The sequence below is a fragment of the Aphelocoma coerulescens genome, chromosome 12, assembly GCF_041296385.1.
Source record: "Aphelocoma coerulescens isolate FSJ_1873_10779 chromosome 12, UR_Acoe_1.0, whole genome shotgun sequence".
Taxonomy (NCBI): domain Eukaryota; kingdom Metazoa; phylum Chordata; class Aves; order Passeriformes; family Corvidae; genus Aphelocoma; species Aphelocoma coerulescens.
In genome coordinates this window covers 8,853,994-8,875,124 of record NC_091026.1, presented here as the reverse complement: position 1 = coordinate 8,875,124, position 21,131 = coordinate 8,853,994, and the positions used below count along the sequence as shown (strand labels likewise).

The following is a 21,131-nucleotide window of genomic DNA, read 5'->3' as shown; positions in this document are numbered from 1 at the left end:
AATTCACTGGATTCAGAAGAGAAAAACCAAGATTCATGAGGGCAAAGAACCACACAGGCTGTGTATGTGGCTGATAAGAATACTCAACATTCTTAATGATGACAGCAGAAAGACAGGAAAAAGTTAAAGATGATATGCATGCCTGAAAGGGTCCGAAATGTCTAGGCAACTTGTCCAGTGACTATTTTTTTGGTAAGCTCCAGAAGTCCAGATACTTATTAGGCAATTATCTGGAAGAAAAGAAAGCCAGACAGCTGCTCAGCCTTTATTTTGCCAGGACTTCCTCACGGGCTTCTACCACAACCTAGACCCCGAGTAAGGATGGCAAATGTTGACTACAAAACATTCATAAGCGGGCAGCATTTTTTCCTCACTGAATTCCAGTAAGAGTTTAAAAGGAAAAAAAATACAAAAGGGGTGAATAAGTTCCGTTGTACCTCGTGGGCGTTCATCATCTTTGGAGAAGAAGAAAACTCTAGCACTTTCCGCGTGTGGTAAAGAAAGAAACCTAGACAAGTACAAAGGGATTTTAGCATCCTAAAAGGCGCTATCAAATTCCATGAACGCGAGTTAAAGCTGTAGCGCTTCAGAGAAATGATCAACCTTGAAGAGCTTTACTCTGCAGAAACCAAATACTGCCTTCTATAAAAAACCCCGCTTTTTCAAAGAAAACTGAGTGTGTCTTTGGCTTTTGGCTAAACTCAGTTTGGTTGTGGTCAAACCAGAATGACCCAGTTAATTTCTTGTGCTCCACTTCTCTCTTTTCATATTCAACTTCACATCAAATGGGCTGCGGGGAGTTTTGACTCTGTGCAGCACAAACGGTTTTCCAGGATGACATTCACCGCTCAGAGGTGTGCAATGTCCGTTTCCCATTTCCTGAGTGCTGCTCTTTATATGCCCACAGCATCCAACTACTACAACCAAGGAGACAACAAATACAAATGGAACTTGCATTTCTTGGTCCTTTCCAATTTCTGATGTCTCGGGCTCATCATCACCCTCGGAACTGCTGTCTTGGAAACGTGGATCCTCTTGCCATGTGGCTTTTACCGGTTTTATTGGTCCAAGTACGTAAGGCTCTGCAATAACAGCACCAAAAAAGAAAAAAAGCCCAAACTGGGTTATTCCTGTACTTGCCAGGAGAAATTCCCCCTCTCAAGTGAAATACTTCTCTTGGAGAAGGCAGATTTAAGGAGGACAGAATCTTCTCCCCTCAGATTTTCTGAGCTAAATCTCTGCTCCAGTATTTTCCACTTTGTTCTAGGCATCCCCTACGTATTCTTAAACCCCTATCGCTGCATTCAGAAGACACTACCTACCTTCTGAATTCAGCAGAAGTGTGTGGGGGGGCTTGTTGCCTTGTGTTGTTGCATTGGGGTTTTTAATCTTTTGGATAGCTTCACACAGTTTCTTTTCTTTCCTACAGGACTGTGACTTGATCTAATATTGTTTCATCTTAATTTCATAAGGCCTCATTTTATCTGAGGTTAGGACTCGCCAATGATCATGTGTCATTCAGTTTCCATTTTCTAAAGGTCCAAGAACAGAATTCAGTAACTAATAAAATGTTCTTGAATCTTGGGGTCAGCTCCAGGATTTTGCTCTTCACTCTACATTAACACACATTTTCTTTGAAATGTTGTTGGGTTCTGTGAAACTTGCCGTGACTGGTGTGTCTCCTTTTTCCCTGTTTGAGAAATTTAGGGGATGACAACAAGCTTTTTCACCACTCTGCAAAGACCCCACTGCCTTCTCAAAGCACGCCTTTCAAAACTCCTGAGATGCAAGCACGAGTTACCTCTCGTTAATCTACCACAAGCCTGGCAAGTAGAAATGAAGATCAAAAGGCTTCTGCCTAATTACTGGCTTCTGCCGCTGAAAATCCCCTGGATCCTGACCCTCTTTACAGCGTATTCTCTGCAGTGCCTGCCATAAGCTCTTCCTAGAAATGGCCCCCTTAGAAGGGTTCTGCTGTTACCTTCTTTCATGCCCGACTCCTGTGTGTCTCCAAAGAAGGAAAAGTGAAAGCGCTCGACTCCTGAGCTACGTCGTTCGCAGGCAAAGGTCCCAGATGGTCAGCTGGGGCAGAGTCCTGCGCATCCTCTTTGTCCCGGAGTATGTCCTCAGTGTTTTCTGGTTTGTTCTTTGAAAGTCCAAACAAGTCTTTTAAATCAGCAGCAATAGTCCTCTGTTTTTTCTGGTTTGTTCTTTGAAAGTCCAAACAAGTCTCTTAAATCAGCAGCAATATCACGATCGATGTCTTCAGACACTTGAGGCAGTGTCTCGCTCTCTTCTTTCTTCTTCCTTTTGGCTTTCCTGAAATCAGATTGTTCAAGGATAGCAACACAGCACATGTCCTTTTCAAAGACAGCTTCCCTAAGAGCCTCCTTGCTCTTTTGTCTCCCTAAATGTAGCCAAGCCCATTAAGGCGTGGTTCACTATCAAGGGGAAGCAGTGGGGAAACATCTGAGGTTTGACTCTAAAGGCAGGAACAAGTGTCCTTTTTTAATTAGCCACACCCTTAAGTGACTTTTCACTTAATACGTGGTAACATGGAAATCCAGGTATTTAGCACAGATTTCTTTCCTGCCAATAGCAATGTCAAGAGCTAATATGCTTTTCTCAGAGACCTGCAAATCTCAAGGTCCCTGTATTGACCTTCCTCACCTTCACTTCTGGCAGAGAACAGACGGACTAGAAAGAAAAGATGACACTACATGCTGCTTTTCGAGGTCCGAGTTGAGGTGCGACGTCGCTGGCGGGAGCGGTTGCTCCTGGTGGATGTCCCTGATGATGTCTCCCTCCGCCTGGGCCTCTCAGCCCTTGCTGCTGTCCTGCGGCCCCCGTCACGGCGATTCCTCGACCGGACAGGTGGATTTGAGGCCAGACCTTGCTGGCGGGAGCGGCTGCGTCTGGGGGATGTCCCTGATGATGTCTCCCTGCGCCTGGGCCTCTCAGCCCTTGGTCCTGTCCTGTGGCTCCTGTCTCGGCGACTCCTCGACCGGACAGGTGGATTTGGGGCCGGACCTTGTTGCCGAGAGCGGCTGCGTCGGGGGAATGTCCCTGATGATGTCTCCCTGCGCCTGGGCCTCTCAGCCCTTGGTCCTGTCCTGTGGCTCCTGTCTCGGCGACTCCTCGACCGGACAGGTGGATTTGGGGCCGGACCTTGCTGGCGAGAGCGGCTGCACCTGGGGGATGTCCCTGATGGTGTCCCCCCGCGCCTGGGCCTCTCAGCCCTTGGTCCTGTCCTTTGGCTCCTGTCTCGGCAACTTCTCGACCGGACAGGTGGATTCGGGGCCCAGTGTTGCTGGCGAGAGCAACTTTGGCTGCGGTCAGGTCCAGGACTTTTAGGACGGCTGCCGTCCTCAGGGTCTGGGCAGCTGCTGTCTGATGACCCTGATGTTGCCTCACTTTCTGTGCCGGGGCTGCTGCTCTCCAGCAAGGAAGATTCCAGCAGCGGCTCCAATGCTGCATGTTGGGTGCTGCTGCGTTTTCTGCTCTCTGGAGATGGAGATGGAGATGGAGATGGAGATGGAGATGGAGATGGAGATGGAGGAGACAGACCTGATGGCACCGGGCTGCCAGAGCTGTGGCTGATGGCCTCGGCTTCTGGGGAGCCATGGGAAGGCTCCAGTCCTGACTGGCTGGTCAGGCTGGGGCCATTGAACTCTGGCTCATGGCTGGAGGCTGAAAAGGGAAGCAGGAAGGTCAAGGGCCTGCCGGGCCAGGGCCAGGCCAGGCCGGAGCGGTGCCCTCAGCCCTCCAGGAGCGGACGGGCGCTGCCAAGCCCAGCCCGGGCACTGATCCCAGCCCAGCGACACCCGGGTGCTTTGCCTCATACCCGTGCCCAGACCAGCACAGCTGTCGCACTCCCAGCTGGCTGTGCTGTTTCTCAGGCCGGAGCAGCGCCTGTGGGTGCCTTCAGCAGCGCAGGAGGAGCACAGGAGCAGTTCCCAGGGCCTGAGAAAGCAAACAGGTTCATGGCACTGAAGGCAAAGTCTCCCCAGCTCGGGATTATCTGGCTGAGCTCTTCTTCTGGTTCCTTCTGCTTCGAGCCCTTGCCGAGACACAGGTTCGCTGCAGACCCTGGGGTGCAGCTTCCCGACTTACCCCTCTTCCTCTGCCTCCTGCCTGCCTCCTGGATAACGGCACTCTCCGGCATTGCACTGGCTGTGCCTCTCTCCTAATTCAGCAAAGGAATCGTTGTCCTCCCATGTTGGCTGTCTGATGGAGAAAGGAAAAGCTGATGAGCTTGTGCTGCTCCGCCATCCTGGAGGTACAGGCTGTCCCTGCTCTTCCTCCAGTGCTTTTGCAAGTCGTGCGTGAAGCTGAAGCCCAGACTCCCGGGACAGGGCAGGGCCAGGACTGCTGGGGCAGGCCCTGGCACGGCACAGCGCCTGCCCCTTCCTGTGTTGTGAGCCAGGCAGAAGGACACCAACCTGAAGGGGATTCGGATCCCCATGATGAACATTCGGGGAAGAAATGCTCTAACGTCTCTGCAGAGGGGGCAGTGGAGGCAGAAAAGACCAGCGCGCAAGGCCTGTCCCTGCAGGGCAAACAGCAGCAGTGTGAGTGAGGCCCTGGTGCTGCTGAGCACCTGCTGTGCCCCGGGGCTGCGGGAATGGCTCCTACCTGGATGCAGTCCCTGTGGAACCAGGCCCTTTTGCACGCTGGGCACACCATGGTGCCATAAGTCTCTCTATCGTCCACGGTCTCCATGCAGATGGGGCATTTGGTTTCCGGCTCCGGAGTCACCTCCAGCTTCAGATCTGGGCGGTGCTCGGGGCAGTAGGCGCTGGGGGAAAAGGAATGGGCAAAGTGAGAAATGCTGGGTCCTTCTGCAGGGGTGACCAGAAGGGGAGAGGAGGTACCTGTACTGTGCAATATACTGTGTGACACAGGCACCGTCCTTGGCACAGGGCAGGTGGAACCATCTGTCGCAGTCTTCCTGACAGCACATGATGGTGGCCCCAGTCTCCCCACAGACGCAGCAGTGCTGGAAAGAGCCAAGCAGCCCCATCAGAGGCAGCCTCGGGGCCTCGCCAGGCAGTCCCACGGCCCCGGGCAGGGCGCAGGACTGTGGCCTCTGCTGGGTCTCAGCCCACAGACCCGCCTGGAGGAAGAGGCTCCTGTGCCAGAGGCTCTGTGGAGCCGCTGGGAGCCAGACTTTTGTCCCACAGCTGGTGGGGAGGGCGGGCCTTTCTTTCGTGGGGTCTGGGCTAAGCTCTGGCAAACCTCGCCTGGCACAAATCTCCCTGCTCTTGTCAGGCTCTCACCTTCTGAGCCGCTCGGCTGACTGCAAGACGGATATCGCGAGGGCGAAAGCCCATGAGTCCTGTCCGATCATTGTCTTGTCGAGAAAGGAGGCTGGCAAAATACTGCGGAAAAGGCGAGGAGCTGATGAGGAGGGAGTGGCAGGGGCTGCCCATTGCAATGCTGGAGGGAGGCCCGGTGCAACTCACCAGGCAGAAGACGTGGGCACAGAGCCCGTGCTTCTCCCGTTTGTCGCCGCAGATGTCCGGGTCAGCCTCTGTGCGGCGGCACAGCAGGCATGCTGCAGGGGACAGAGCCAATGGCACCGGGCACCTCTGCGGGGCTCTTAGCCCGCAGCATCGGCCCCAAGGGCTGCTCTGGCCCTGCCTGCCTGGCTGATGGGCAGGCCTGGAGGCCTTGGGGAGCAGGGGAGAGCTCGGGCACGGACGTCCCAACAGCTGCCCCCGGCCCAGCTGGGCCCCCCTTGGGGAGGAAGGAGGCTCCCAGGCCCAGCATGGCTGGGCAGCTCCTGCCTCCCCCTGCCTCCGCTCCGGGCCCCACGCTGGCTGCCCCGACAGCCCCTGCGCCAGGCTGCGGGAGGGCTGCTTTGCCCTCACCTGGCTCTCTGGCATCAGGGGCCTCCTGTTCCCTGTTGGCCATGGTTCCAGCCAGCAGTGAGTCCCTGGGCAGGAGCACTGCGGTCTCCTCCAGGTGCTCGTCCTCTCTCTCTATGGGAGAAAGAAGAGTGTGGGGCGTTTGCAGAACAGGCCCAGAGCCACGAGGGCACTACTCCCTAGTGAGCCCTGCTCCTGTCCTCCTTTTCCTCCCGTCACAGCGTCGAGGAACACTGCTGTCTCCTCTGGATGTTCCTCCGCTGCCTCTGGGAAGGGAGAGGCAGGTGAGCCTGCAGCACAGGCCCAGAGCCCCGAGGTGTGGGGCTCCTCTGGTCCCTGGGCAGCCCCGTCCCTGTCCTACCTTCTCCTCCCGTTGTCAGGCAACACTGACACACGGCCTGAGCCCAGCCTTCCCTCTTGTGGCCTTGGTCACACGGGTCACAATGGCCACTCTGACATCAGCAACGTGCACCCAAAATGGGGGCAGCGATGGCCTCAGTCCCACGCCACCCATTTGAGGCTGCCCCCTTGGGAACCGAGGTTCTGAGATGGGTCCGAGCCTTCGGTCAGAGCGGAACCAGGGCAGGGGTTCCTGCAGCAAGTGCAGGGTCAACTGCCAGGCCCTGGGGCAGCCATCGAGCGTGGCACTGTTGGCAGAAAGGGGCTGTTCAGGCAGTGCCACTCCAGGGCTCCTGGCCCTGGCAGTCGGCTGCCCAACTTTTTACACTGACTCCGATGGAAACCCAGAGAATTCAGTGGGAGTTTTCTGTGTGCATCTGACTGGGAGAGCTTGAAACAGTCCTCGACTCCAAAGTCAAATGCAGGAGGGATGCTTTTCCCACATGAAAGGCACTTTTGCCAGTTTGGTCCATGCTTTCCTACTAGCAAATAAATATATTGAAAAAAACAACTGGAAGAGAAGCACAAACCGTTCTTTTGGCCTTTTCTCATTCATGTCTTTGCAAACATGCTCCTGGAAAATCCAGATCAATGGCTTCTAGAACAATCAGCGAGACCCCTGGAAAGCAAGGGGTGACAAGCAGCGACCCCCTGCACCTGCTTGATGCCGGGGCAGCGGGAGTTCATCAATTTTCCTGTCTCCATGGGAGAGGCACCTTGGGAGGACAAGGATGCCTTCACTGAACTAGGAGGGAGGCACAGCTGGTGCAATGCCAGGGAGTGCCTTTATCCAGGAGGCAGGGAGGAGGCAGAGGAAGAGGGCTAAGTTGGGAAGTGGCACCCAGAGCTCTGTAGTGATCCCGTGTCTCGGCAAGGGCTGGAAGCAGAAGGAGGCAGAAGAGCTCAGCCGGACAATCCTGAGCTCTGGACACTTTGTCCTCAGCGCCATGAACCTCCTTCTTCCCCAGGCCCTGGGAACTGCTCCTGTGCTGCTCCTGCGCTGCTGAGGTCACTCACAGGCGCTGCTCCGGCCTGAGAAACAGCACAGCCAGCTGGGAGTGTGACAGCTGTGCTGGTCTGGGCACGGGTATGAGGCAAAGCACCCGGGTGTCGCTGGGCTGGGATCAGTGCCCAGGCTGGGCTTGGCAGCGCCCGTCTGCTCCTGGAGGGCTGAGGGCACTGCTCTGGCCTGGCCCTGGCCCTGGCCCTGGCCCTGGCCTGGGGGGCCCTTGACCTTCCTGCTTTCCCTTGGAGCCCCCAGGGATGAGCCAGAGCTCAATGGCCCCAGCCTGACCAGCCAGTCAGGACTGGAGCCTTCCCGTGCCTCCCCAGAAGCTGAGGCCATCAGCCCCAGCTCACAAACGCTGCCTAACGGGGTTTGCCAAGAGTTTTTCCTATCAGATCTTGCAAAGGATTTCCAAAGTAACACTGCTTGGCAGCTTCTTCAAGGAAGAAACATGACACGCTTCTCATCATAAAAAAACGTTTATTGCTTTACTTTCACTTTTTTTCTTTTGGCGTCCTTATGCTTCTTTCGGCATTCCAGAAAATAGTGAAAATCTAATGTATTATTAGGAGAAGTCTCTGAATCCACTCTTAGGAGAAGTCTCTAAATTCACTGTTTCTCTTGAACACTTTCTTTACATGCAGTTAAGTAGCTGGTCCTGTAACATACAGAGATTTAGTGGTTTACCTGAGTGACATCACAACCAGTATACTAAACCACTTTTGTTCTCTGGTAATTACAAAGTTTCAGGCTCTTGTCCAGGTCCTGAATTAATTTCTCATGCAGATTCATAGCCGTGTTCCCTCCTCATGCTCAGCTTTCAGCCACAGTTACCAGGGAACAGACGTTACCTACTCACCTCAAGCAATAATCTACGTCTGTCTTCCCAACCCTCTTTTTCTTCACTGGGCTCTGTTGATCTACAAAATAACCTTGGGCCTTCTGCACAAAACAAAGAACCAATTAAAAGGGTTAAGCACGTCTGATTATGCTGCTGCTTGGAACACTCATGAGCAACACAGCAATAAAGTCAGCAGCCCTATCCTTCGCGTCCTTCCTATTCCCTTCCCCCCACCACCACACGTGGGCTCCAACAGAAATGTTCTGTGTTCCAACCTCGTGTACTACGAAGAATGAAAGGCAGCAGCAGTTCTCCTGAAGGCGCTGAAATCTAGATTGCAGTGAAATAGCAGCTGTTCCAGTAAAAGCTCAACACCGGGAGCCTACATCTCCCCGCAAAACTGATGGCTGCGGACGACTGAGATCTCCATTTTAACACACGCTGTAAATCAGACAGGCTGGAAGCACACAGGACAGTAACTGTATGAACACATCAGTACATTGTATCAGAGTTACCTAGTAAGTCTCAAGAAACAAACATCCTTTAAGCCTGTCCTAAAACTGTGTTCTATCACATGTAACAAGCCATCCTTTTGTGGATGTGGAATGTTTTAGGGCTGTGTATGTTTTCTTTTGTGGTTGTTTTCTTTGTTTTTAAATACAAAATTCACTGGATTCAGAAGAGAAAAACCAAGATTCATGAGGGCAAAGAACCACACAGGCTGTGTATGTGGCTGATAAGAATACTCAACATTCTTAATGATGACAGCAGAAAGACAGGAAAAAGTTAAAGATGATATGCATGCCTGAAAGGGTCCGAAATGTCTAGGCAACTTGTCCAGTGACTATTTTTTTGGTAAGCTCCAGAAGTCCAGATACTTATTAGGCAATTATCTGGAAGAAAAGAAAGCCAGACAGCTGCTCAGCCTTTATTTTGCCAGGACTTCCTCACGGGCTTCTACCACAACCTAGACCCCGAGTAAGGATGGCAAATGTTGACTACAAAACATTCATAAGCGGGCAGCATTTTTTCCTCACTGAATTCCAGTAAGAGTTTAAAAGGAAAAAAAATACAAAAGGGGTGAATAAGTTCCGTTGTACCTCGTGGGCGTTCATCATCTTTGGAGAAGAAGAAAACTCTAGCACTTTCCGCGTGTGGTAAAGAAAGAAACCTAGACAAGTACAAAGGGATTTTAGCATCCTAAAAGGCGCTATCAAATTCCATGAACGCGAGTTAAAGCTGTAGCGCTTCAGAGAAATGATCAACCTTGAAGAGCTTTACTCTGCAGAAACCAAATACTGCCTTCTATAAAAAACCCCGCTTTTTCAAAGAAAACTGAGTGTGTCTTTGGCTTTTGGCTAAACTCAGTTTGGTTGTGGTCAAACCAGAATGACCCAGTTAATTTCTTGTGCTCCACTTCTCTCTTTTCATATTCAACTTCACATCAAATGGGCTGCGGGGAGTTTTGACTCTGTGCAGCACAAACGGTTTTCCAGGATGACATTCACCGCTCAGAGGTGTGCAATGTCCGTTTCCCATTTCCTGAGTGCTGCTCTTTATATGCCCACAGCATCCAACTACTACAACCAAGGAGACAACAAATACAAATGGAACTTGCATTTCTTGGTCCTTTCCAATTTCTGATGTCTCGGGCTCATCATCACCCTCGGAACTGCTGTCTTGGAAACGTGGATCCTCTTGCCATGTGGCTTTTACCGGTTTTATTGGTCCAAGTACGTAAGGCTCTGCAATAACAGCACCAAAAAAGAAAAAAAGCCCAAACTGGGTTATTCCTGTACTTGCCAGGAGAAATTCCCCCTCTCAAGTGAAATACTTCTCTTGGAGAAGGCAGATTTAAGGAGGACAGAATCTTCTCCCCTCAGATTTTCTGAGCTAAATCTCTGCTCCAGTATTTTCCACTTTGTTCTAGGCATCCCCTACGTATTCTTAAACCCCTATCGCTGCATTCAGAAGACACTACCTACCTTCTGAATTCAGCAGAAGTGTGTGGGGGGGCTTGTTGCCTTGTGTTGTTGCATTGGGGTTTTTAATCTTTTGGATAGCTTCACACAGTTTCTTTTCTTTCCTACAGGACTGTGACTTGATCTAATATTGTTTCATCTTAATTTCATAAGGCCTCATTTTATCTGAGGTTAGGACTCGCCAATGATCATGTGTCATTCAGTTTCCATTTTCTAAAGGTCCAAGAACAGAATTCAGTAACTAATAAAATGTTCTTGAATCTTGGGGTCAGCTCCAGGATTTTGCTCTTCACTCTACATTAACACACATTTTCTTTGAAATGTTGTTGGGTTCTGTGAAACTTGCCGTGACTGGTGTGTCTCCTTTTTCCCTGTTTGAGAAATTTAGGGGATGACAACAAGCTTTTTCACCACTCTGCAAAGACCCCACTGCCTTCTCAAAGCACGCCTTTCAAAACTCCTGAGATGCAAGCACGAGTTACCTCTCGTTAATCTACCACAAGCCTGGCAAGTAGAAATGAAGATCAAAAGGCTTCTGCCTAATTACTGGCTTCTGCCGCTGAAAATCCCCTGGATCCTGACCCTCTTTACAGCGTATTCTCTTATGGCAGTGCCTGCCATAAGCTCTTCCTAGAAATGGCCCCCTTAGAAGGGTTCTGCTGTTACCTTCTTTCATGCCCGACTCCTGTGTGTCTCCAAAGAAGGAAAAGTGAAAGCGCTCGACTCCTGAGCTACGTCGTTCGCAGGCAAAGGTCCCAGATGGTCAGCTGGGGCAGAGTCCTGCGCATCCTCTTTGTCCCGGAGTATGTCCTCAGTGTTTTCTGGTTTGTTCTTTGAAAGTCCAAACAAGTCTTTTAAATCAGCAGCAATAGTCCTCTGTTTTTTCTGGTTTGTTCTTTGAAAGTCCAAACAAGTCTCTTAAATCAGCAGCAATATCACGATCGATGTCTTCAGACACTTGAGGCAGTGTCTCGCTCTCTTCTTTCTTCTTCCTTTTGGCTTTCCTGAAATCAGATTGTTCAAGGATAGCAACACAGCACATGTCCTTTTCAAAGACAGCTTCCCTAAGAGCCTCCTTGCTCTTTTGTCTCCCTAAATGTAGCCAAGCCCATTAAGGCGTGGTTCACTATCAAGGGGAAGCAGTGGGGAAACATCTGAGGTTTGACTCTAAAGGCAGGAACAAGTGTCCTTTTTTAATTAGCCACACCCTTAAGTGACTTTTCACTTAATACGTGGTAACATGGAAATCCAGGTATTTAGCACAGATTTCTTTCCTGCCAATAGCAATGTCAAGAGCTAATATGCTTTTCTCAGAGACCTGCAAATCTCAAGGTCCCTGTATTGACCTTCCTCACCTTCACTTCTGGCAGAGAACAGACGGACTAGAAAGAAAAGATGACACTACATGCTGCTTTTCGAGGTCTGAGTTGAGGTGCGACGTCGCTGGCGGGAGCGGTTGCTCCTGGTGGATGTCCCCGATGATGTCTCCCTCCGCCTGGGCCTCTCAGCCCTTGCTGCTGTCCTGCGGCCCCCGTCACGGCGATTCCTCGACCGGACAGGTGGATTTGAGGCCAGACCTTGCTGGCGGGAGCGGCTGCGTCTGGGGGATGTCCCTGATGATGTCTCCCTGCGCCTGGGCCTCTCAGCCCTTGGCCCTGTCCTGTGGCTCTTGTCTCGGCGACTCCTCGACCGGACAGGTGGATTTGGGGCCGGACCTTGCTGGCAGGAGCGGCTGCGTCTGGGGGATGTCCCTGATGATGTCTCCCTGCGCCTGGGCCTCTCAGCCCTTGGTCCTGTCCTGTGGCTCCTGTCTCGGCGACTCCTCGACCGGACAGGTGGATTTGGGGCCGGACCTTGCTGGCGAGAGCGGCTGCGTCGGGGGAATGTCCCTGATGATGTCTCCCTGCGCCTGGGCCTCTCAGCCCTTGGTCCTGTCCTGTGGCTCCTGTCTCGGCGACTCCTCGACCGGACAGGTGGATTTGGGGCCGGACCTTGCTGGCGAGAGCGGCTGCACCTGGGGGATGTCCCTGATGGTGTCCCCCCGCGCCTGGGCCTCTCAGCCCTTGGTCCTGTCCTTTGGCTCCTGTCTCGGCAACTTCTCGACCGGACAGGTGGATTCGGGGCCCAGTGTTGCTGGCGAGAGCAACTTTGGCTGCGGTCAGGTCCAGGACTTTTAGGACGGCTGCCGTCCTCAGGGTCTGGGCAGCTGCTGTCTGATGACCCTGATGTTGCCTCACTTTCTGTGCCGGGGCTGCTGCTCTCCAGCAAGGAAGATTCCAGCAGCGGCTCCAATGCTGCATGTTGGGTGCTGCTGCGTTTTCTGCTCTCTGGAGATGGAGATGGAGATGGAGATGGAGATGGAGATGGAGATGGAGATGGAGATGGAGATGGAGGAGACAGACCTGATGGCACCGGGCTGCCAGAGCTGTGGCTGATGGCCTCGGCTTCTGGGGAGCCATGGGAAGGCTCCAGTCCTGACTGGCTGGTCAGGCTGGGGCCATTGAACTCTGGCTCATGGCTGGAGGCTGAAAAGGGAAGCAGGAAGGTCAAGGGCCTGCCGGGCCAGGGCCAGGCCAGGCCGGAGCGGTGCCCTCAGCCCTCCAGGAGCGGACGGGCGCTGCCAAGCCCAGCCCGGGCACTGATCCCAGCCCAGCGACACCCGGGTGCTTTGCCTCATACCCGTGCCCAGACCAGCACAGCTGTCGCACTCCCAGCTGGCTGTGCTGTTTCTCAGGCCGGAGCAGCGCCTGTGGGTGCCTTCAGCAGCGCAGGAGGAGCACAGGAGCAGTTCCCAGGGCCTGAGAAAGCAAACAGGTTCATGGCACTGAAGGCAAAGTCTCCCCAGCTCGGGATTATCTGGCTGAGCTCTTCTTCTGGTTCCTTCTGCTTCGAGCCCTTGCCGAGACACAGGTTCGCTGCAGACCCTGGGGTGCAGCTTCCCGACTTACCCCTCTTCCTCTGCCTCCTGCCTGCCTCCTGGATAACGGCACTCTCCGGCATTGCACTGGCTGTGCCTCTCTCCTAATTCAGCAAAGGAATCGTTGTCCTCCCATGTTGGCTGTCTGATGGAGAAAGGAAAAGCTGATGAGCTTGTGCTGCTCCGCCATCCTGGAGGTACAGGCTGTCCCTGCTCTTCCTCCAGTGCTTTTGCAAGTCGTGCGTGAAGCTGAAGCCCAGACTCCCGGGACAGGGCAGGGCCAGGACTGCTGGGGCAGGCCCTGGCACGGCACAGCGCCTGCCCCTTCCTGTGTTGTGAGCCAGGCAGAAGGACACCAACCTGAAGGGGATTCGGATCCCCATGATGAACATTCGGGGAAGAAATGCTCTAACGTCTCTGCAGAGGGGGCAGTGGAGGCAGAAAAGACCAGCGCGCAAGGCCTGTCCCTGCAGGGCAAACAGCAGCAGTGTGAGTGAGGCCCTGGTGCTGCTGAGCACCTGCTGTGCCCCGGGGCTGCGGGAATGGCTCCTACCTGGATGCAGTCCCTGTGGAACCAGGCCCTTTTGCACGCTGGGCACACCATGGTGCCATAAGTCTCTCTATCGTCCACGGTCTCCATGCAGATGGGGCATTTGGTTTCCGGCTCCGGAGTCACCTCCAGCTTCAGATCTGGGCGGTGCTCGGGGCAGTAGGCGCTGGGGGAAAAGGAATGGGCAAAGTGAGAAATGCTGGGTCCTTCTGCAGGGGTGACCAGAAGGGGAGAGGAGGTACCTGTACTGTGCAATATACTGTGTGACACAGGCACCGTCCTTGGCACAGGGCAGGTGGAACCATCTGTCGCAGTCTTCCTGACAGCACATGATGGTGGCCCCAGTCTCCCCACAGACGCAGCAGTGCTGGAAAGAGCCAAGCAGCCCCATCAGCGGCAGCCTCGGGGCCTCGCCAGGCAGTCCCACGGCCCCGGGCAGGGCGCAGGACTGTGGCCTCTGCTGGGTCTCAGCCCACAGACCCGCCTGGAGGAAGAGGCTCCTGTGCCAGAGGCTCTGTGGAGCCGCTGGGAGCCAGACTTTTGTCCCACAGCTGGTGGGGAGGGCGGGCCTTTCTTTCGTGGGGTCTGGGCTAAGCTCTGGCAAACCTCGCCTGGCACAAATCTCCCTGCTCTTGTCAGGCTCTCACCTTCTGAGCCGCTCGGCTGACTGCAAGACGGATATCGCGAGGGCGAAAGCCCATGAGTCCTGTCCGATCATTGTCTTGTCGAGAAAGGAGGCTGGCAAAATACTGCGGAAAAGGCGAGGAGCTGATGAGGAGGGAGTGGCAGGGGCTGCCCATTGCAATGCTGGAGGGAGGCCCGGTGCAACTCACCAGGCAGAAGACGTGGGCACAGAGCCCGTGCTTCTCCCGTTTGTCGCCGCAGATGTCCGGGTCAGCCTCTGTGCGGCGGCACAGCAGGCATGCTGCAGGGGACAGAGCCAATGGCACCGGGCACCTCTGCGGGGCTCTTAGCCCGCAGCATCGGCCCCAAGGGCTGCTCTGGCCCTGCCTGCCTGGCTGATGGGCAGGCCTGGAGGCCTTGGGGAGCAGGGGAGAGCTCGGGCACGGACGTCCCAACAGCTGCCCCCGGCCCAGCTGGGCCCCCCTTGGGGAGGAAGGAGGCTCCCAGGCCCAGCAGGGCTGGGCAGCTCCTGCCTCCCCCTGCCTCCGCTCCGGGCCCCACGCTGGCTGCCCCGACAGCCCCTGCGCCAGGCTGCGGGAGGGCTGCTTTGCCCTCACCTGGCTCTCTGGCATCAGGGGCCTCCTGTTCCCTGTTGGCCATGGTTCCAGCCAGCAGTGAGTCCCTGGGCAGGAGCACTGCGGTCTCCTCCAGGTGCTCGTCCTCTCTCTCTATGGGAGAAAGAAGAGTGTGGGGCGTTTGCAGAACAGGCCCAGAGCCACGAGGGCACTACTCCCTGGTGAGCCCTGCTCCTGTCCTCCTTTTCCTCCCGTCACAGCGTCGAGGAACACTGCTGTCTCCTCTGGATGTTCCTCCGCTGCCTCTGGGAAGGGAGAGGCAGGTGAGCCTGCAGCACAGGCCCAGAGCCCCGAGGTGTGGGGCTCCTCTGGTCCCTGGGCAGCCCCGTCCCTGTCCTGCCTTGTCCTCCCGTTGTCAGGCGGCACTGACACACGGCCTGAGCCCAGCCTTCCCTCTTGTGGCCTTGGTCACACAGGTCACAATGGCCACTCTGACATCAGCAACGTGCACCCAAAATGGGGGCAGCGATGGCCTCAGTCCCACGCCACCCATTTGAGGCTGCCCCCTTGGGAACCGAGGTTCTGAGATGGGTCCGAGCCTTCGGTCACAGCGGAACCAGGGCAGGGGTTCCTGCAGCAAGTGCAGGGTCAACTGCCAGGCCCTGGGGCAGCCATCGAGCGTGGCACTGTTGGCAGAAAGGGGCTGTTCAGGCAGTGCCACTCCAGGGCTCCTGGCCCTGGCAGTCGGCTGCCCAACTTTTTACACTGACTCCGATGGAAACCCAGAGAATTCAGTGGGAGTTTTCTGTGTGCATCTGACTGGGAGAGCTTGAAACAGTCCTCGACTCCAAAGTCAAATGCAGGAGGGATGCTTTTCCCACATGAAAGGCACTTTTGCCAGTTTGGTCCATGCTTTCCTACTAGCAAATAAATATATTGAAAAAAACAACTGGAAGAGAAGCACAAACCGTTCTTTTGGCCTTTTCTCATTCATGTCTTTGCAAACATGCTCCTGGAAAATCCAGATCAATGGCTTCTAGAACAATCAGCGAGACCCCTGGAAAGCAAGGGGTGACAAGCAGCGACCCCCTGCACCTGCTTGATGCCGGGGCAGCGGGAGTTCATCAATTTTCCTGTCTCCATGGGAGAGGCACCTTGGGAGGACAAGGATGCCTTCACTGAACTAGGAGGGAGGCACAGCTGGTGCAATGCCAGGGAGTGCCTTTATCCAGGAGGCAGGGAGGAGGCAGAGGAAGAGGGCTAAGTTGGGAAGTGGCACCCAGAGCTCTGTAGTGATCCCGTGTCTCGGCAAGGGCTGGAAGCAGAAGGAGGCAGAAGAGCTCAGCCGGACAATCCTGAGCTCTGGACACTTTGTCCTCAGCGCCATGAACCTCCTTCTTCCCCAGGCCCTGGGAACTGCTCCTGTGCTGCTCCTGCGCTGCTGAGGTCACTCACAGGCGCTGCTCCGGCCTGAGAAACAGCACAGCCAGCTGGGAGTGTGACAGCTGTGCTGGTCTGGGCACGGGTATGAGGCAAAGCACCCGGGTGTCGCTGGGCTGGGATCAGTGCCCAGGCTGGGCTTGGCAGCGCCCGTCTGCTCCTGGAGGGCTGAGGGCACTGCTCTGGCCTGGCCCTGGCCCTGGCCCTGGCCCTGGCCTGGGGGGCCCTTGACCTTCCTGCTTTCCCTTGGAGCCCCCAGGGATGAGCCAGAGCTCAATGGCCCCAGCCTGACCAGCCAGTCAGGACTGGAGCCTTCCCGTGCCTCCCCAGAAGCTGAGGCCATCAGCCCCAGCTCACAAACGCTGCCTAACGGGGTTTGCCAAGAGTTTTTCCTATCAGATCTTGCAAAGGATTTCCAAAGTAACACTGCTTGGCAGCTTCTTCAAGGAAGAAACATGACACGCTTCTCATCATAAAAAAACGTTTATTGCTTTACTTTCACTTTTTTTCTTTTGGCGTCCTTATGCTTCTTTCGGCATTCCAGAAAATAGTGAAAATCTAATGTATTATTAGGAGAAGTCTCTGAATCCACTCTTAGGAGAAGTCTCTAAATTCACTGTTTCTCTTGAACACTTTCTTTACATGCAGTTAAGTAGCTGGTCCTGTAACATACAGAGATTTAGTGGTTTACCTGAGTGACATCACAACCAGTATACTAAACCACTTTTGTTCTCTGGTAATTACAAAGTTTCAGGCTCTTGTCCAGGTCCTGAATTAATTTCTCATGCAGATTCATAGCCGTGTTCCCTCCTCATGCTCAGCTTTCAGCCACAGTTACCAGGGAACAGACGTTACCTACTCACCTCAAGCAATAATCTACGTCTGTCTTCCCAACCCTCTTTTTCTTCACTGGGCTCTGTTGATCTACAAAATAACCTTGGGCCTTCTGCACAAAACAAAGAGCCAATTAAAAGGGTTAAGCACGTCTGATTATGCTGCTGCTTGGAACACTCATGAGCAACACAGCAATAAAGTCAGCAGCCCTATCCTTCGCGTCCTTCCTATTCCCTTCCCCCCACCACCACACGTGGGCTCCAACAGAAATGTTCTGTGTTCCAACCTCGTGTACTACGAAGAATGAAAGGCAGCAGCAGTTCTCCTGAAGGCGCTGAAATCTAGATTGCAGTGAAATAGCAGCTGTTCCAGTAAAAGCTCAACACCGGGAGCCTACATCTCCCCGCAAAACTGATGGCTGCGGACGACTGAGATCTCCATTTTAACACACGCTGTAAATCAGACAGGCTGGAAGCACACAGGACAGTAACTGTATGAACACATCAGTACATTGTATCAGAGTTACCTAGTAAGTCTCAAGAAACAAACATCCTTTAAGCCTGTCCTAAAACTGTGTTCTATCACATGTAACAAGCCATCCTTTTGTGGATGTGGAATGTTTTAGGGCTGTGTATGTTTTCTTTTGTGGTTGTTTTCTTTGTTTTTAAATACAAAATTCACTGGATTCAGAAGAGAAAAACCAAGATTCATGAGGGCAAAGAACCACACAGGCTGTGTATGTGGCTGATAAGAATACTCAACATTCTTAATGATGACAGCAGAAAGACAGGAAAAAGTTAAAGATGATATGCATGCCTGAAAGGGTCCGAAATGTCTAGGCAACTTGTCCAGTGACTATTTTTTTGGTAAGCTCCAGAAGTCCAGATACTTATTAGGCAATTATCTGGAAGAAAAGAAAGCCAGACAGCTGCTCAGCCTTTATTTTGCCAGGACTTCCTCACGGGCTTCTACCACAACCTAGACCCCGAGTAAGGATGGCAAATGTTGACTACAAAACATTCATAAGCGGGCAGCATTTTTTCCTCACTGAATTCCAGTAAGAGTTTAAAAGGAAAAAAAATACAAAAGGGGTGAATAAGTTCCGTTGTACCTCGTGGGCGTTCATCATCTTTGGAGAAGAAGAAAACTCTAGCACTTTCCGCGTGTGGTAAAGAAAGAAACCTAGACAAGTACAAAGGGATTTTAGCATCCTAAAAGGCGCTATCAAATTCCATGAACGCGAGTTAAAGCTGTAGCGCTTCAGAGAAATGATCAACCTTGAAGAGCTTTACTCTGCAGAAACCAAATACTGCCTTCTATAAAAAACCCCGCTTTTTCAAAGAAAACTGAGTGTGTCTTTGGCTTTTGGCTAAACTCAGTTTGGTTGTGGTCAAACCAGAATGACCCAGTTAATTTCTTGTGCTCCACTTCTCTCTTTTCATATTCAACTTCACATCAAATGGGCTGCGGGGAGTTTTGACTCTGTGCAGCACAAACGGTTTTCCAGGATGACATTCACCGCTCAGAGGTGTGCAATGTCCGTTTCCCATTTCCTGAGTGCTGCTCTTTATATGCCCACAGCATCCAACTACTACAACCAAGGAGACAACAAATACAAATGGAACTTGCATTTCTTGGTCCTTTCCAATTTCTGATGTCTCGGGCTCATCATCACCCTCGGAACTGCTGTCTTGGAAACGTGGATCCTCTTGCCATGTGGCTTTTACCGGTTTTATTGGTCCAAGTACGTAAGGCTCTGCAATAACAGCACCAAAAAAGAAAAAAAGCCCAAACTGGGTTATTCCTGTACTTGCCAGGAGAAATTCCCCCTCTCAAGTGAAATACTTCTCTTGGAGAAGGCAGATTTAAGGAGGACAGAATCTTCTCCCCTCAGATTTTCTGAGCTAAATCTCTGCTCCAGTATTTTCCACTTTGTTCTAGGCATCCCCTACGTATTCTTAAACCCCTATCGCTGCATTCAGAAGACACTACCTACCTTCTGAATTCAGCAGAAGTGTGTGGGGGGGCTTGTTGCCTTGTGTTGTTGCATTGGGGTTTTTAATCTTTTGGATAGCTTCACACAGTTTCTTTTCTTTCCTACAGGACTGTGACTTGATCTAATATTGTTTCATCTTAATTTCATAAGGCCTCATTTTATCTGAGGTTAGGACTCGCCAATGATCATGTGTCATTCAGTTTCCATTTTCTAAAGGTCCAAGAACAGAATTCAGTAACTAATAAAATGTTCTTGAATCTTGGGGTCAGCTCCAGGATTTTGCTCTTCACTCTACATTAACACACATTTTCTTTGAAATGTTGTTGGGTTCTGTGAAACTTGCCGTGACTGGTGTGTCTCCTTTTTCCCTGTTTGAGAAATTTAGGGGATGACAACAAGCTTTTTCACCACTCTGCAAAGACCCCACTGCCTTCTCAAAGCACGCCTTTCAAAACTCCTGAGATGCAAGCACGAGTTACCTCTCGTTAATCTACCACAAGCCTGGCAAGTAGAAATGAAGATCAAAAGGCTTCTGCCTAATTACTGGCTTCTGCCGCTGAAAATCCCCTGGATCCTGACCCTCTTTACAGCGTATTCTCTTATGGCAGTGCCTGCCATAAGCTCTTCCTAGAAATGGCCCCCTTAGAAGGGTTCTGCTGTTACCTTCTTTCATGCCCGACTCCTGTGTGTCTCCAAAGAAGGAAAAGTGAAAGCGCTCGACTCCTGAGCTACGTCGTTCGCAGGCAAAGGTCCCAGATGGTCAGCTGGGGCAGAGTCCTGCGCATCCTCTTTGTCCCGGAGTATGTCCTCAGTGTTTTCTGGTTTGTTCTTTGAAAGTCCAAACAAGTCTTTTAAATCAGCAGCAATAGTCCTCTGTTTTTTCTGGTTTGTTCTTTGAAAGTCCAAACAAGTCTCTTAAATCAGCAGCAATATCACGATCGATGTCTTCAGACACTTGAGGCAGTGTCTCGCTCTCTTCTTTCTTCTTCCTTTTGGCTTTCCTGAAATCAGATTGTTCAAGGATAGCAACACAGCACATGTCCTTTTCAAAGACAGCTTCCCTAAGAGCCTCCTTGCTCTTTTGTCTCCCTAAATGTAGCCAAGCCCATTAAGGCGTGGTTCACTATCAAGGGGAAGCAGTGGGGAAACATCTGAGGTTTGACTCTAAAGGCAGGAACAAGTGTCCTTTTTTAATTAGCCACACCCTTAAGTGACTTTTCACTTAATACGTGGTAACATGGAAATCCAGGTATTTAGCACAGATTTCTTTCCTGCCAATAGCAATGTCAAGAGCTAATATGCTTTTCTCAGAGACCTGCAAATCTCAAGGTCCCTGTATTGACCTTCCTCACCTTCACTTCTGGCAGAGAACAGACGGACTAGAAAGAAAAGATGACACTACATGCTGCTTTTCGAGGTCTGAGTTGAGGTGCGACGTCGCTGGCGGGAGCGGTTGCTCCTGGTGGATGTCCCCGATGATGTCTCCCTCCGCCTGGGCCTCTCAGCCCTTGCTGCTGTCCTGCGGCCCCCGTCACGGCGATTCCTCGACCGGACAGGTGGATTTGAGGCCAGACCTTGCTGGCGGGAGCGGCTGCGTCTGGGGGATGTCCCTGATGATGTCTCCCTGCGCCTGGGCCTCTCAGCCCTTGGCCCTGTCCTGTGGCTCTTGTCTCGGCGACTCCTCGACCGGACAGGTGGATTTGGGGCCGGACCTTGCTGGCAGGAGCGGCTGCGTCTGGGGGATGTCCCTGATGATGTCTCCCTGCGCCTGGGCCTCTCAGCCCTTGGTCCTGTCCTGTGGCTCCTGTCTCGGCGACTCCTCGACCGGACAGGTGGATTTGGGGCCGGACCTTGCTGGCGAGAGCGGCTGCGTCGGGGGAATGTCCCTGATGATGTCTCCCTGCGCCTGGGCCTCTCAGCCCTTGGTCCTGTCCTGTGGCTCCTGTCTCGGCGACTCCTCGACCGGACAGGTGGATTTGGGGCCGGACCTTGCTGGCGAGAGCGGCTGCACCTGGGGGATGTCCCTGATGGTGTCCCCCCGCGCCTGGGCCTCTCAGCCCTTGGTCCTGTCCTTTGGCTCCTGTCTCGGCAACGTCT

At 52.9% G+C, this 21,131-nt stretch overlaps 2 protein-coding genes across 3 annotated transcripts in view; one reads left to right on the top strand and one right to left on the bottom strand.

The window, feature by feature from the left end:
- Window positions 1-21,131, top strand: part of LOC138117707 (dynein axonemal heavy chain 12-like) — a 189,124-nt gene that overhangs the window by 109,041 nt on the left and 58,952 nt on the right. The gene's annotated exons all lie outside the window — the stretch shown is intronic.
- On the bottom strand, window positions 3,678-9,234 carry LOC138117735 (PHD finger protein 7-like). Its single transcript, XM_069028287.1, is given in 12 exon segments — window positions 3,678-3,963; window positions 4,114-4,227; window positions 4,443-4,580; window positions 4,582-4,629; window positions 4,631-4,798; window positions 4,875-4,999; window positions 5,280-5,381; window positions 5,466-5,557; window positions 5,874-5,984; window positions 6,927-6,985; window positions 8,135-8,217; window positions 9,217-9,234. Coding segments are annotated over 12 exon segments (1,344 nt in total).